Below are 13656 nucleotides of genomic sequence, written 5' to 3' on the forward strand. Positions count from 1 at the left end.
AATAAAGTACTTGAAACTTATTAGGCTTATGCAGTAGGACAGCAGTAATTCTTGTGTTTAAAATTCTAAAAAATAAAGTCAACAGAAGTATTTGTCACAAATGGCAATGTATACTTACGACCTGACACGCCTAGAACGGCTTGCTGACTGGATCCTGTTCCAATGGAATTAACAGCGTAACATATATAGTTTCCTCTGTCGCTCAAATCTGCATTTAGTATGGTCAGAGATGGAGAAACGATAGTAGATCCACCATACTTGCTTGGGTTTGTAGAGGGACCGATGTTAGTGCTTTGTCCATTGACATCTCTGGTCCAGTAGACACTAGTAGCGGCGGGAGTAGCAGAAACGGTACAACCAATTGTGATGGAATTTCCTACTTGGACATTGTAGGTAGACCCACCTATTGTTACTACGGGGACACCTGAAATATGAAAAGAAAGTTTCATTTTAAATTTCAGACAGTTTTAATGCTTATGTTGTGTTCCGTGTAATGCATTTCTTAAACCTAAAGAAAAACGAAAGCGCGTGCTACCAAATTTACAGATACAAGTACATTTTGTATTATTTTTTGGCAAGTGATGTGACGCATGTGAATTACTAGTTTTCATTTCCATGTAATTAAGACTAATAGAACTTACCCCCAGTTACATCTAGAAAGGTATTTTGGCTATTTGATGTTCCAATGCTGTTAGATGCGTAGCAAATATAGGTTCCCTCATCATCGATGGTTGCCCCAGTGATGGTAAAGGATGGATTGGTTGTAGTACCACCACTATACCGACTGTTGGTAGATATAGTGACATCGGTCGGTACACCATTCACCAACTTTCTCCAGTATACATTGTTGGCGGATGGTGTGCCGGTAACTGTACATGGAATAGTGACCTGTTGTCCAATCAACACGGAGTAAGAAGTAGAGGGTATCGAAACCGTCAATAAATCTATTAAATTATAAGAAAATGAATTATTTGATTTTCATCTTGATTTCCATCTTAACATCATTTTGTGAGTGTTGAATATCGTTTTGATGTACAAAGGATTCGGGCATATGCTTTACTTTTCAAAATGCATTTTTTCAATAACTCTTTTAATTGTAAATGTATACCACATGATGTTATCGTTCAACCTACATCATAGTGAAGTGAGAAGTTAACCCGTCACGTTAAGCACTCTTAACAGCAATAAACATTAACAATTAACACGAAGCACGCACTGCAACAAGGAGAAGATTGTTGAAAAACTTGTCTGTAAAGCAACACATTGAACACAACATCCACACAAAATATAATTGAGAATAGCCTTAATTCTTTAAAAATAGAATTCAGAAATTGAGTCACGTTAATCAAAAGTTGTAGCAACGTATATACTGTATATACTTAAGGTGCTCACAGATTTTCTGTTAGAGTCCTTTCATATGTTGACCAAATATGTCTAACAAAAATAAAAACATTGTTACGACTTACTGCCAGTGACGCTAAGTTGTGTAGGATTACTGTTTCCAGTTCCGACGGTGTTAGTAGCTGAACATGTGTAAGACCCCACATCAGACGACGCAAGATTTATAATTGTCAATGACGGGTTGGTAGTAGTCATTCCATTATATTTTGCTGTGTTTGTAAAGGTTGTAATGATATTGTTTGTTTGACCATTGTTAAATGTCCATGATATCGACTGGAGTTGGCTATTAGGGGAGGATACGGTACAGGGTATTGTAACTTGGCTTCCAGTTGTTCCTGAGTAAGAACTTTGTGGAATGGTTACTGTAGGAGCAGTTCCTGCAAAGATAAAATTAGTGAGAAGCAAGTGTCATACACTTTTTTGCGTTTATTAGACTTTTTATACCCACAAGACCTGTTTGTTCATCTAAAGACTTCTGTTTTCTCATTCATTCACTTAAAAATGAAGAATGGTCAATTTATCATTTTCGTTATTTTTTTCTTACTTTAGATCGGCTTACCTTGCACTGTTAATGTGATTTGGTTAGAATTAACAGTTGTTGCTCCGTTTGATGCTTGGCAATAGTACGTTCCAGCATCTGAAGTTGCTACGCTGTTAATGGTCAAGGATGGATTGTTGATATTTCCGTTACTATATTTAGAAGAACTACTGGTTGTGATCTGATTGTTATTGAAGTACCATCTGAGTGATGTAGCGGTTCCAGTTACTTCGCATCGCAAAACTGCCATAGTACCGGCTGTCTGAACATAATTAAGCTGAGGCGCATTTACAGATAGAGGATCTACAATTGAAGAGTATGTCTCGGTTTAACTACCCCATTGCTTTACTTTAACCAATAGTATTAACGAAATATATTAATACATGAAATGAATCCTAATTCCTTTGATTTAGGTTTCACATACTTTAAATTATGCAGGTTCGTATTTTTTAATAAGTGTTATTTCTTATAATGTTTCTTTAAACTTGTGGAAAAAGAAATGCATTGTGTTTTAAATAAAGACTTTTAAAACCAAAACATCAGTCAGTCCGTTATTGTTACTATTCCTTACTGGTGACACTGAGTTGTAGTGACACTGTCTGTAGATTGTTGCCCCTAGTTTGTTGGTGCTCCACATCACAGTATAGTGTATCTCCATTATTAGACAAAGATGGTACCCAGGTGAGGACACCAGTAACTGTATATGTCTTGTCTGTCTGTAAGGCTGCATTTGTATTGACTCCAGAATTAAGTTTAGTGTTGCCAATCCTAAATGACATAGCAGGAGCGGGTATACCGCCTAAACTGACACATGTCCATTGTTTTGTTATTCCAGGCGTCAGACTTGTAGGTCCTGTCAATGTTGGAGTATTGGGTTCCGCTGTAATATTAAAAAGACGATTTTCTAACCATTGGTGACTCCTGTATATAAGGTCTGTCTTAGTCATTGTTGGGAATATGTAAAATTAAAAAAAAAGAACTGACTAAGCGTGTCAATGACATCTCTTAAAACTTCCTTTAACTTTTACTTAATATCTAAAAGTATTGATTTTTAAATATAAAGAGTTCCCAATTTTTAGTACCATTAAACTTTAAAGAACTTGTCTTTAAATCAATTCAAAAAACATTAAAAAAATCCAATTAAAATTCAGCATGTCTGCATTAATATTAAGAATTTTCCATAATTTCTCAGTTACTGAATTGTTCCCCAAAACCGCTTAACATGATTTCAACTTTATATTAATTCTGAAAGAAAATTGAATTGATAAGTACATACTATAGACCTGAAAGTACCAAGTAAAAGCTAGGGGATTCTGGAGAACATTGTTATCAGCTTGACATTCATAGACAGACAAATGGTGAGATTTATCGGCTGTGAATGTATATGTGTTAGTTGTTACACCGTTGGTAGTTGTATATGACTGGTCTACCGGGGTTCCTCCCCGTAACCAGGTCACAGATGGCGATGGTTCTCCGCCTGTAGACGAACACGTTAAGGTGATACTGTTGCCCTCTACTATAAATGTTGGGCCCGTAATAACGGGAGGACCAGGTGCAGCTATTAAAGAAAGGGAGTTAATGTTTTAATTAAGCATGCAGTTATATAGAAAGTATAGGAAAACTACACTTCTTAAGTCAGAAAATTGTCTCAAACCAAAATATATACTAGTATAAAGTAACGTAAGAAGAGTATTTTTCTGGAGTTATATATACACCGTGTAAGAAGATGGTAGGAAATACAAGTTTGCCTATTATTGTAATAAAACTAGAGAGTGTATACTATTTTTAAAAGAAATTTGAAAATATTTTCTTGACATGATTTCGACGCCTAGCGAAAATCAAAGCCTTTGATTTTTGCAACAGTGACTCCAATTGATCATACCATATCTTACGACGCTATATATAAACACGACCAGACTGTCCTTTTCATACGTGAAAGAAAGATAGAAATATTATTTGGTAATTTTTTATAAATCAAGAAAATCAGTAAAAATGTTTTGAGGGGTTAAGTTGTTGTACTAATTTGTAATTATGTACATTATTGTATAATAATTGACGCTGTACATAAAATAAAAATTTTGATACCCGTTCCAATGGCTAGCTTGGCTAATGGGATTTTCAGAATTTTAAGTCTATTTTTACTAATATTTATTTCCATAAATTAATTGTTCGCTTGTTGACATTAATCAAAATCGACTCTGTGATATTTCGTCTACAGAAAAAATAACTCAAACTTGATATCATGTTGTCGGGACATCTGTGATTCCATTTTTGGGGTTTGATTTCTTTTAGAATGAGTGTACTTAAAAAAAATGCTGCTGTAAAAGAAGCAAAGGTACAATATTAGAGCGATGCTTAAATTATTGCTGTGAAAGAAGCAAAGATTTTAAATATTCGGTAATACGAAATGAAATACTGCAGTATAATAATTAAGCTTTTATACAAAATATATTAAACTAAAAAAAATAGTAAAAGAATGCCCATTTGCCCTCATTGTATTTGGGACCCCTGTTATGTACAGAATAATGATCAATTCAAACAGTCGCTGTATAAACGACATACCATTGAATTATGTGTCAATATTTGTTTTCCTATAAGAGAGTTTTAACAAAAGTTTGCTTTGGAAACAGGCTCAGAGGGAGAACAAACGAGAATCATTAAAGTCCGAGAATATGTGTTATAACCCATAGCTGAGTGTACTATACGTTTTGTGTAACTAGGAGATTTGTGAACATATGATATGTAAGAACTTACATGTACTTTGGCTAAGAACAGTTGATATGATTGAAAGCACTGTGGGTAAAAGCAGAAGTGGAATTCTGTTATCCATTGAGTATTGTCTGTATTATAGCACCTGTCCTTTACACTCTCAGTTCCCTGTAAATATCATTGAAAACGAATAAATATGGTTGGCTTAAATAATAACTCAAAACAGGCACTAACTCGTATAACACGAAATGAGTTTGATTTGTATAATACCCTTTGAAGGAATATTTGAATTTTGGCGCAAGTTCTTCAGAAGTCAGATGTTAACACTTTTTCTTTTGCATAATTATAGGTGGATTCGATTCATTATCTCTATTCATAATTTCCTTTTCAAATTCATCGTTTTGTTTGAACAAATCCTGACTACATTGTTTATTCACAAAATATTTGGTTAAATTATCCAGAGTTACCATTTCTGAACTTTTTATGTAGTTTACTTTGATGTCGGATTTCAAAACTGTTGTTGGTTTAAACAGACCTAACATCAAACATATGTTGGGTCATCGTGTATTCTATCTGGTTCTCATGAAACTCAGAGTGAGGATTCTTCAACGGTCAAATTTTTAAAGTTATCATGAGAAAAATAACTATTTTATCAGATCAAGGTGACAGCATATTTACATAGTCGACCAAGTTTTGGGAAGCAGAGCACTATATTTGGTAGTTATATTTGGAGAAAAATAGTGAGAGGACTTGTATAGAGTCATTTGGACCATGTTTACAGTACATAAAGTTTTTGAATTTTTATCACAATCGTTTATGCTCCTCGTCACAAAAATATTGAAATATTTAACCTTTAGCAAAAAATAATTGTGATTGATTAAACATTTGTAGTTGATATCTGTTCATAGTGAATGTATGTTCTACAAGAACCTTTAAAATACAAAAATGTCTCTAATTTTAATGAACAGTACTGTAACTATATATCATTATTACTGTTTTACAGTCTTTTCACTAGTGACCTGATCATACATAAAATCTGTAACCCAAATATTGAACCTTGATCAAGTAAGAGTCACTTACAATACGACCTTCAGTTAAAACTTATTATTACGTCTGGATTTTTAAATTCACAAACCGTATCGCTCAGTAAACATAAATGAAAATCTTTTTGAATTTCTACCTACATAATCCATTTCTACAATAAAGAAGTATCCTAGACATTGTCAATGGTGTCCTTGGAGTAGGTATACCCTGTAGAAGCTATTCGGGTTTCCATATATAAAATATTAAGTGCACATTTTTTAAGTATAGACGATCACACTTCATAGGCAATTAATTTTTTTTTTCAATACAGATCTTTTTCATCAAATGTACCATTATAGATGCATTTAAATGTACCATCTATTTCTAGGTTAGTCAGATATAAAATGTTTTTAACAGAAATCTTACATTGTTGCTATGGCAATTACGTACACAAAAATTGGCTGAATATAAGAACAATCAGTACATTTGTGTTAAAATCAATTTATATGATATGAAAATTTGATAAAACGTACTTATCCTGTGTGTTCAAGAGTAATAAATCCAGTTTCAGAATATGAAAGATACAATATATAATAAAAATGTCGTCTTGATTACATCGTTTTCAATTATTCCACTGAGAACATTTATTTTGTATTGTAGAACACACCTGTCATCGATTATTTGTTCCCACTTTTTATATGGAGGACACATTATCCTATATTTACATGTAGGAGCACATTAGGCCTTGGATTAATTAACGGGATTTAATTCTCAAATACCACTAAGACAGATTAAAAATCGAGGGAAAACTAAGTGTTGCTAATTTTGTTAATTAAATATTTTATATTGTCTTATGATTCAATTTATTACTGGTGTAAAAATTAGCGAATTAGTTTAATGGCACACCACTAATTAATTGTAATGGATGTGAAATCGATTCTGTTCAGGTTAAGCGGGCCACATGTTAGAAAAGTGCAATATCCAGTAAGTATAGGAAAATTGCTTCAGATTCTGTTTCAGATGTTTGAACTAATGAATTAGGATAACCATCATATCTACCGAAGACAGACTATGTTGCAAATAAACTTATCTAAAAACAGGTCTTAAGAAAATTGTCTAAATTTATCAGTGTTAGTTAGAAATGTAAATAAACGAAAAAAAAACTGTATACATTTATCTTTAAATTTTTACAAAATAAAATACGAAAACACTTCATTTCTAAGAAGCATCTTGTGTCAATACTATTCCAGTTAAACTATCGGGAGAAGTTTTTTGTAACACCGTATGAACTTCTACCGGTTGTAACATAGAGTATAGGCTCAGACAAGTTCTGATTATATGTCATTATCCCATGGACAATTTTGTACATTATAAGTCTTGATAGGGTAGAGTCATCGCCACAGTTTAAACTTTTCATGGCGGCTTGATACATAATTTAGATATGACTTTTTAAAAAAAATCCTTTAGATTTAAAAAAAAAACATGTAAATATGGCTCTATACAAAATAATTGCTTTATTTTAAAAACATCGTGAGTTTAATGAGCTTGTTGTACGACTTCTTGTGAATTATATTTCAAGGTTGACAAAATTACATTATGGAAAGTACATTCATGCTGTTCGTATGTAATGCTTATATCCTAGCTCAAAATATAGTATTTTGACTTATTACCGAGGCATACATTTTCATTCCTCTCACTATCCAAGAATGCACAAGAAACGTAAGAAAACCTAGATGCTTGAAAAATATTGTGCACAATTAACATTCTCGAGCTAATTTTACACTATTGTAATAACTGACAGTCATGGTAAAAAAATATTTTTTATTTTGTATTTTGAATTCAAACCACATGGTATATATGTACCGATTCTATGATTTTTGAAAAGCACAACCCACACATGTGAAGCTCCTGGAAAATAGATATACCTTTACATGACCCTCTGAATCATGAGTAGACTTGTTTAAAAGTATGACAACACAGATTGTGAAAAAGATTAAAAAAAACATTTAAAACTTTTTGTCTAAGGACATCAAATTCATCTCCTTGTAACAGTCCGTGTAACAGATTATGTAATGCTAAATAATCTAACAACTATCTATGACTAACTTTCCATAATTGTTTTAAAACCGAACAATTTTTAAATGCCTACACATTCTTTATTTTTTGTAATGAATGGGAAAACATTTATGTCCAAAATTAAAACCGAATGTTTTCGATATGATCCACTGATCAATGTGTAACCAATAGCAATAACAGACACAAGAAAACTACTTGACCGTTCAATGAATAAAATAAAAAAAATACTAAAACAATTTAAAATGATATGTATAGATATTTTTACTAAGCAGCTCTTTATTTCAGGCAAACCATTTTTGACGTATTAGAATCTGATTCAAAGAGCATTTGATAACATACTAATACCTAAAATATTATTCGCGACTGAAATACTATAATAGTACGATAAAGTAACCTCTCTCTGTCCTAGAATTTCACGAAAAAAGGGGGAGGGAGATAAAAGAAAATGTAATACCTTACAATAATGCACCTATATTCCAATTGCAAATAGTTATTTTCACAACATTTTCCTAAAAAGATAAGTCCCACAGCTTTGAAAGAATCACTCTTCTATCGTTTACAGGACCCAACTCTTGATCGAATCGAAATTTAAATGTCCAAATGTCGTTTCCAACGGGATTTCACAAGCGGTCGCCCACTGAAATTAACATATTAATAATTGTGTACATAGAGAATAAACGAGTTCTATTAAATTAAAATCTATTTTAAAATTGGTTGAATCAGTTTAATTTCGAGTCTCTAATAAGTGTAATATAACTAAGATCCTACACGTGAGTTATAGAAACAATTGATTATTACATCTAGAAATCTTTAAAATCTAATTGAAAATATACAATAACTTTGATTTCACAGGGTTGTATTTTTTAAAATCTTGCGAAGCCATCTATACAGTTATAATTGGTTGAAAAGAGAGCATATTTGTATAATTATTACGCTACCAGCAAATGTCTAGACGAATGCCAAAACAAACAAACAAACAAACAAACAAACAATCAAAACAATTAGTGCATCGTTCATTGGCAAATGCTGCAACTGATAGCAATTCTTAAAATTTGTTTACATAATTCAATTTTCTATACAATCGGCCTCACCGACTTTCGAGTTTTCTTCTTACTTACAACAACAATAAGAAGTTTCGTTTCAAATATGTCTTACGTTGATATCAAATGAATCTACAATCTGAATTTTTTTTTTTTTTTATTATAAATTATTATTTTAAAATTACTATAAATAATGATTGAATTTCCTTTTACAATATCTGTTCGTTTGTTAAACGCACATAATTCTGGGCCCACTCATTTGTTATAAGTATTTGTATGTATGAACTTACCTTAGGAGTTTAAATAAGGCAGAGACGAAATTGCAGTCAAGGAAATATGCTTCCACTGTCTTTATAAAGTCGACTTACACAATTCACGAAAGTACAATCACTTACTTGCTGGGTTTTTGTGTATTTATTAAGTTGCTTCTTTATTCATATTAGTTACAACATTGGCGAGAGTATACGATTTGTTTTTTTTTTTAGTTACAACATTGGCGAGAGTGTACGATTTTTTTTACTTAATTCGATATTTCAAATATTTTGGCATTTTTTAACCGGAATATTTCGAAACAATTTATTTATGTTTTTTTATACACATATAGTTTTATTAAACATGAATAATTCCTGTTTCAGAGGCCGCATTATAAAAACCGAAATCTATAACGTCAGGCGTTGCGACAATATGTGTGTGTGTGTGTGCGTATGAACACTAAATTACAACTTATATTCAAATGTTATCGGAATTTCTGCGGGGACAAATCGTGGACCACTTACTGTCGACTATTTCCTTATTGTTATGAATTAAAGTTTATGTCCATAACCAGTAAAGACCCATCGAAACAACATTTGGTGCATTGCAAACGACAAATATTTGTATTTTTTTTTCGGATAACGGTAACGGCTTTGCTGATTTTCTTGTGAAAGGAATCTCATGTTATATGATTGAAAAGATATTCCATCAAAGTTTTCAATATCATAAACTTGACAAAAGATTGTAATCAAAATTTCATCATCGACTACTAAAGATATATAAATCTACTATCAGACCATTCTTCTTATATTCTGGAATTTCCCGTTTAATCTCCTATGTTAATATTCTCTACAAAGTACAAAAATGTCAATCCAGTTGGCTTATTTACAGGGTTAAAATTATCATAAATTTATCAAGTCATTAAAGATGTGATATTTTCTATTTGAATGAATATAGATTCACACAAGGGAACCTTATATCGGTTATGATTTTCTTATATAGGTAACGATATTTTTGTTTGGCCAAGCCTACACTTTCCTTTTTTTCAGACTGATCTTGAACTTTCACAATATTGAAATCAAGATTAAGAGTGAATTAGCGCCATTTACTTTGATTGTTTACACATTGTTTAAAATTCAATTATTAATCTGTCTCGGGTTATGCTTTCTCGTGTATATCAATATACTAAACCCTAAAATAGGAAGGATTATCATGAGACGACGGATAGGGTAAAGGGAGACCGGCTAAGATGGGACGGAAGAAAGGAGAAAGGTACAACCTGTGTCCTCCCCTTTACTGTTAATGTGCTAAATTTTCTCAAATTATTCATATATTCTACATATACTACAAAGAAACTAAATGGCACATTAGGTTAGGCACGAAAGAAAACAGTGTCTACAGGAAGTCAAACTTTACCTATCGCACGAACTAAAATTCTAAGGATAACATTACACTGCTTGCCTTTTTTTAATTCATGGTTTTGACATATTTCCTTTTTTTTAATGAAGTCCTTCAAACTGATCTCATCTGACGCTCTTGTTAATCTTCCAGTTGGTATCGTGCTTTCCTCTCACTCTGATCGAATGCACTGAAGGACTTTGGCCCGTATCCAGAGTCTTCGGACATCCTAAAGTGTCTTGCATGATTTGCTGTTGTATTTTGGTTAATATTTTACCTCGTTGGGTGTGTTATTTGCTGAGATTTATTTAGATTGACGTTTGGGACCCATGATCATAGCACTGAGGACGGCCTTGGTCCACACCTGGATACTTAGGGGCTTGCGGGCGGATTTTCTTCCTCCTTCACGATTGATCATTATCTACGTAGTTCATAAGTTTTCGTCTAGGGCATGCAATCCAAGTCGGAGTCAAGTTTGAGACTCATTTTCTTTATTGGTGCATTTTTAAACCTGTTGCATATAAAAAACTTAACCCAAATGTCTATTGAACGTTCAGACTTCTTCCTATTTTCCTGATCGACGGGACCATCTTTGATCCTTTTTTTTTTGTAGTCCAAAAAAGTTCTTAATAGGATAATAATAGGAAGGAAAGAATAACCAAAATATGATCACGAGTGCCGAGGAACGCCTAGATTTAACGAGTGTGCGCAACTTGTTCCGCGCACGACTTAAATCCTACTGCCTTCTTGGCATGAGTGATCATATATTGGTTGTTCACGATAACCAAATGATAATCCTATTAACTATATAGATTTCCTCGATTCTTCGTTGTTATTTTCAGCATAAATTTTTAAATTTTGTGAACAGCGGATTGATTTCAAAATTGTGACGTTTTGACGGGAGAAAGTCCGAGAGTGAAATTACCGAATTCATTTCACAGTATGAATTATCGAAATTTATTTCACTCGGAACATTCGATAAAACACTGCTATCTATATGATAATGCGGTATATATACCTCCAGACTTAGCAATTGTCTATTCGGTGTCAGCTCAGTTCTAGGATTTTGTATTCTCCCGTGAGAAGAACTAGTTGCTTATCCCAGACATTCTGATTTTCCGTTACAAATCATCTCATCCTTTGCAGGAGGGATGATAGTATCACGATTAAATCTCTCGATGATATCTTCCTAGCTTGAATGTTAAGGAGTGGTACATGTTTTTGCCGATCCTAAGTTTTCCTAAACGACCCATTGAGCTAGGTCGCAATAAAAATTTCCCCTTGGTCGGTATGGACGTCAAGAGATACTTTGAATCGAGAAAAGAACTCCTGAACGATAGTTCCTGCCACAGTTTCGGATGTTTGGTCAGCCAGAGTGTACCAAAATTTACTACCTCGATTTGGGAAATGGACCTAAAATATTGAACTGGGTCCGATCTGTAGGGGATATTAACTATGAACTTGGCATTGGTGCACAACTAGATTTTGTGTTAAATTCTAATGGTTTCATATTTTTTGCAACAGGAGACATACAAAGTAGCAACCTAACACATTGAGTATCAATAAAAGTACTGTCCAATTCATTTTTGGATGAGCCGAAATAATCAATGTATGGTTCAGGTCAAAGATTCATTTCTCAGGTACAATAAAATTGAAGTTTTAGACATTCATCTCGAATTTAACGACAGTAGTAATCTTAGTTCAAAATATATTACAAACAAGACGATTTTGTTTTTAAATTATAAATTTCCCTTTTATTGTGTAGTAATATACCAGCTTCCCTTGCACATGGTTTTTGGACCAAGTTATAAAAATAAGCTGCCTTAAAAAGTTTAATTTCCTGTATCCATTTCTTGTGGATAAATATTCTGTTTTTGACAAATAGATTTTCTTAATATCAACGCATTAAATAAATTTTCTGCGGCCAAGTGAGCTTATGCCATCACTTGGCGTCCGTCGTCGTCGTATCGGACAAATTTTAAAAAATCTTCTCCTCTGAAACTACTGGACTGACAGGTTTTAAACTTGACATGAATGTTTTTAGGGTGTTCTGCACAAAATAACCGTTGGGATTTTTGATCCATGAAAAAACATGGCCGCTGTTACTAAAAATAGAACATAGGAGTCAGATTGCATTTTTTTTGCAAATAACGCAAAAAAAAAAACGTTGCCTTTAGCAAATTTCTGGCAGAGTAATATTGTTTAGCATTATGAGATGAACATATGCCAAAATTTTCAAAACGATTGGTCAACTGATGTAGGAGTTACGGCCCCGAAACAGTTTTTTTTTGCATTTTTCGCATGTGCAACTTTGAAAATCTTCTTCTCAAAATCCATTCCACAGAATTCAATGGAAGTTGGCATTTATGTTTCTTAGGGTATCCCACACAAAATGACAGTTGGAATTGTTGATTCATGAAAAAACATGGCCGCCGTTACTAAAAATAGACCGTAGAGGTCAGATGGCAGTTTTTTTGCAAAAAGCTCAAAAACCGTTGCCGTTATCAATTTCTGTCAGGGTAATATTGTTTAGCATCTTGAGACGGACATATGCCAAAATTTTTAAAACGATTGGTCAACTGATGTAGAAGTTACGCCCCTGAATTTTTTTTTAGCATTTTTTCGCATGTGCAACTTTGAAAATCTTCTTCTCAAAATCCATTCCACAGAATTCAATGGAAGTTGGCATTTATGTTCTTTAGGTTATCCCACACAAAATGACCGTTGAGATTGTTGATTCATAAAAACATGGCCGCCGTTACTAAAAATAGAACATAGGGGTCAGATGGCAGTTTTTTTGCAAAAAGCTCAAAAACCATTGCCTTTAGCAAATTTCAGGCGTGTATAATATTGTTTAGCATCATGAGACGGACCTATCCAAAAATTTTCAAAACGATTGGTCAACTGATGTAGGAGTTACGACCCCTGAAACAGTTTTTTTTGTTTTTTTTTGTTTTTTTTTTTCACGTGCACAACTTTGAAAATCTACTTCTCTAAAACCATTTATGATCATTGAATGAAAATAAGCATAGTAGTTCTTTAGTGTATTGTGCTCAGAATGACTGTTGTGATTTTTAATCCGTGAATAGATATGGCTGCCTATACTAAAAATGGAACTTAGGGGTCATAAGACAGGTTTTTGAACAAAATTCAAAAATTGTTGCCTTTAGCAAAATTCTGGTTCAGGTCATGAAAATGCTATGAATTATTTTAGTTGGT

General features: G+C 33.0%; 1 protein-coding gene across 5 annotated transcripts in view; it reads right to left on the reverse strand.

Moving 5' to 3' along the window:
• The window catches only part of LOC148629416 (hemicentin-1-like), a 29593-nt gene extending 21259 nt beyond the window's left edge, over positions 1–8334 (reverse strand). For 2 of the 5 annotated variants that reach the window (XM_088550561.1, XM_088550593.1), the window contains exons 1-8: positions 8202–8334; positions 4694–4816; positions 3216–3497; positions 2511–2819; positions 1961–2242; positions 1467–1778; positions 642–944; positions 119–424 (exon numbers count right to left, since the gene is read on the reverse strand). In XM_088550561.1, the coding sequence (XP_088406687.1) occupies positions 119–424; positions 642–944; positions 1467–1778; positions 1961–2242; positions 2511–2819; positions 3216–3497; positions 4694–4769 (1870 nt within the window). In that variant the 5' untranslated portion in view covers positions 4770–4816; positions 8202–8334. Of the gene's footprint in view, positions 1–118; positions 425–641; positions 945–1466; positions 1779–1960; positions 2243–2510; positions 2820–3215; positions 3498–4693; positions 4817–6204; positions 6298–8201 lie in introns of those variants that run through there. The other 3 variants (XM_088550567.1, XM_088550575.1, XM_088550585.1) reach the window with 3 other exon arrangements.
• Positions 8335–13656: the final 5322 nt, after the last annotated feature.

Source organism: Perna viridis, chromosome 1, assembly GCF_037379345.1.
Source record: "Perna viridis isolate PV_CMFRI_1.1 ecotype Kerala chromosome 1, ASM3737934v1, whole genome shotgun sequence".
NCBI classification, from domain to species: domain Eukaryota; kingdom Metazoa; phylum Mollusca; class Bivalvia; order Mytilida; family Mytilidae; genus Perna; species Perna viridis.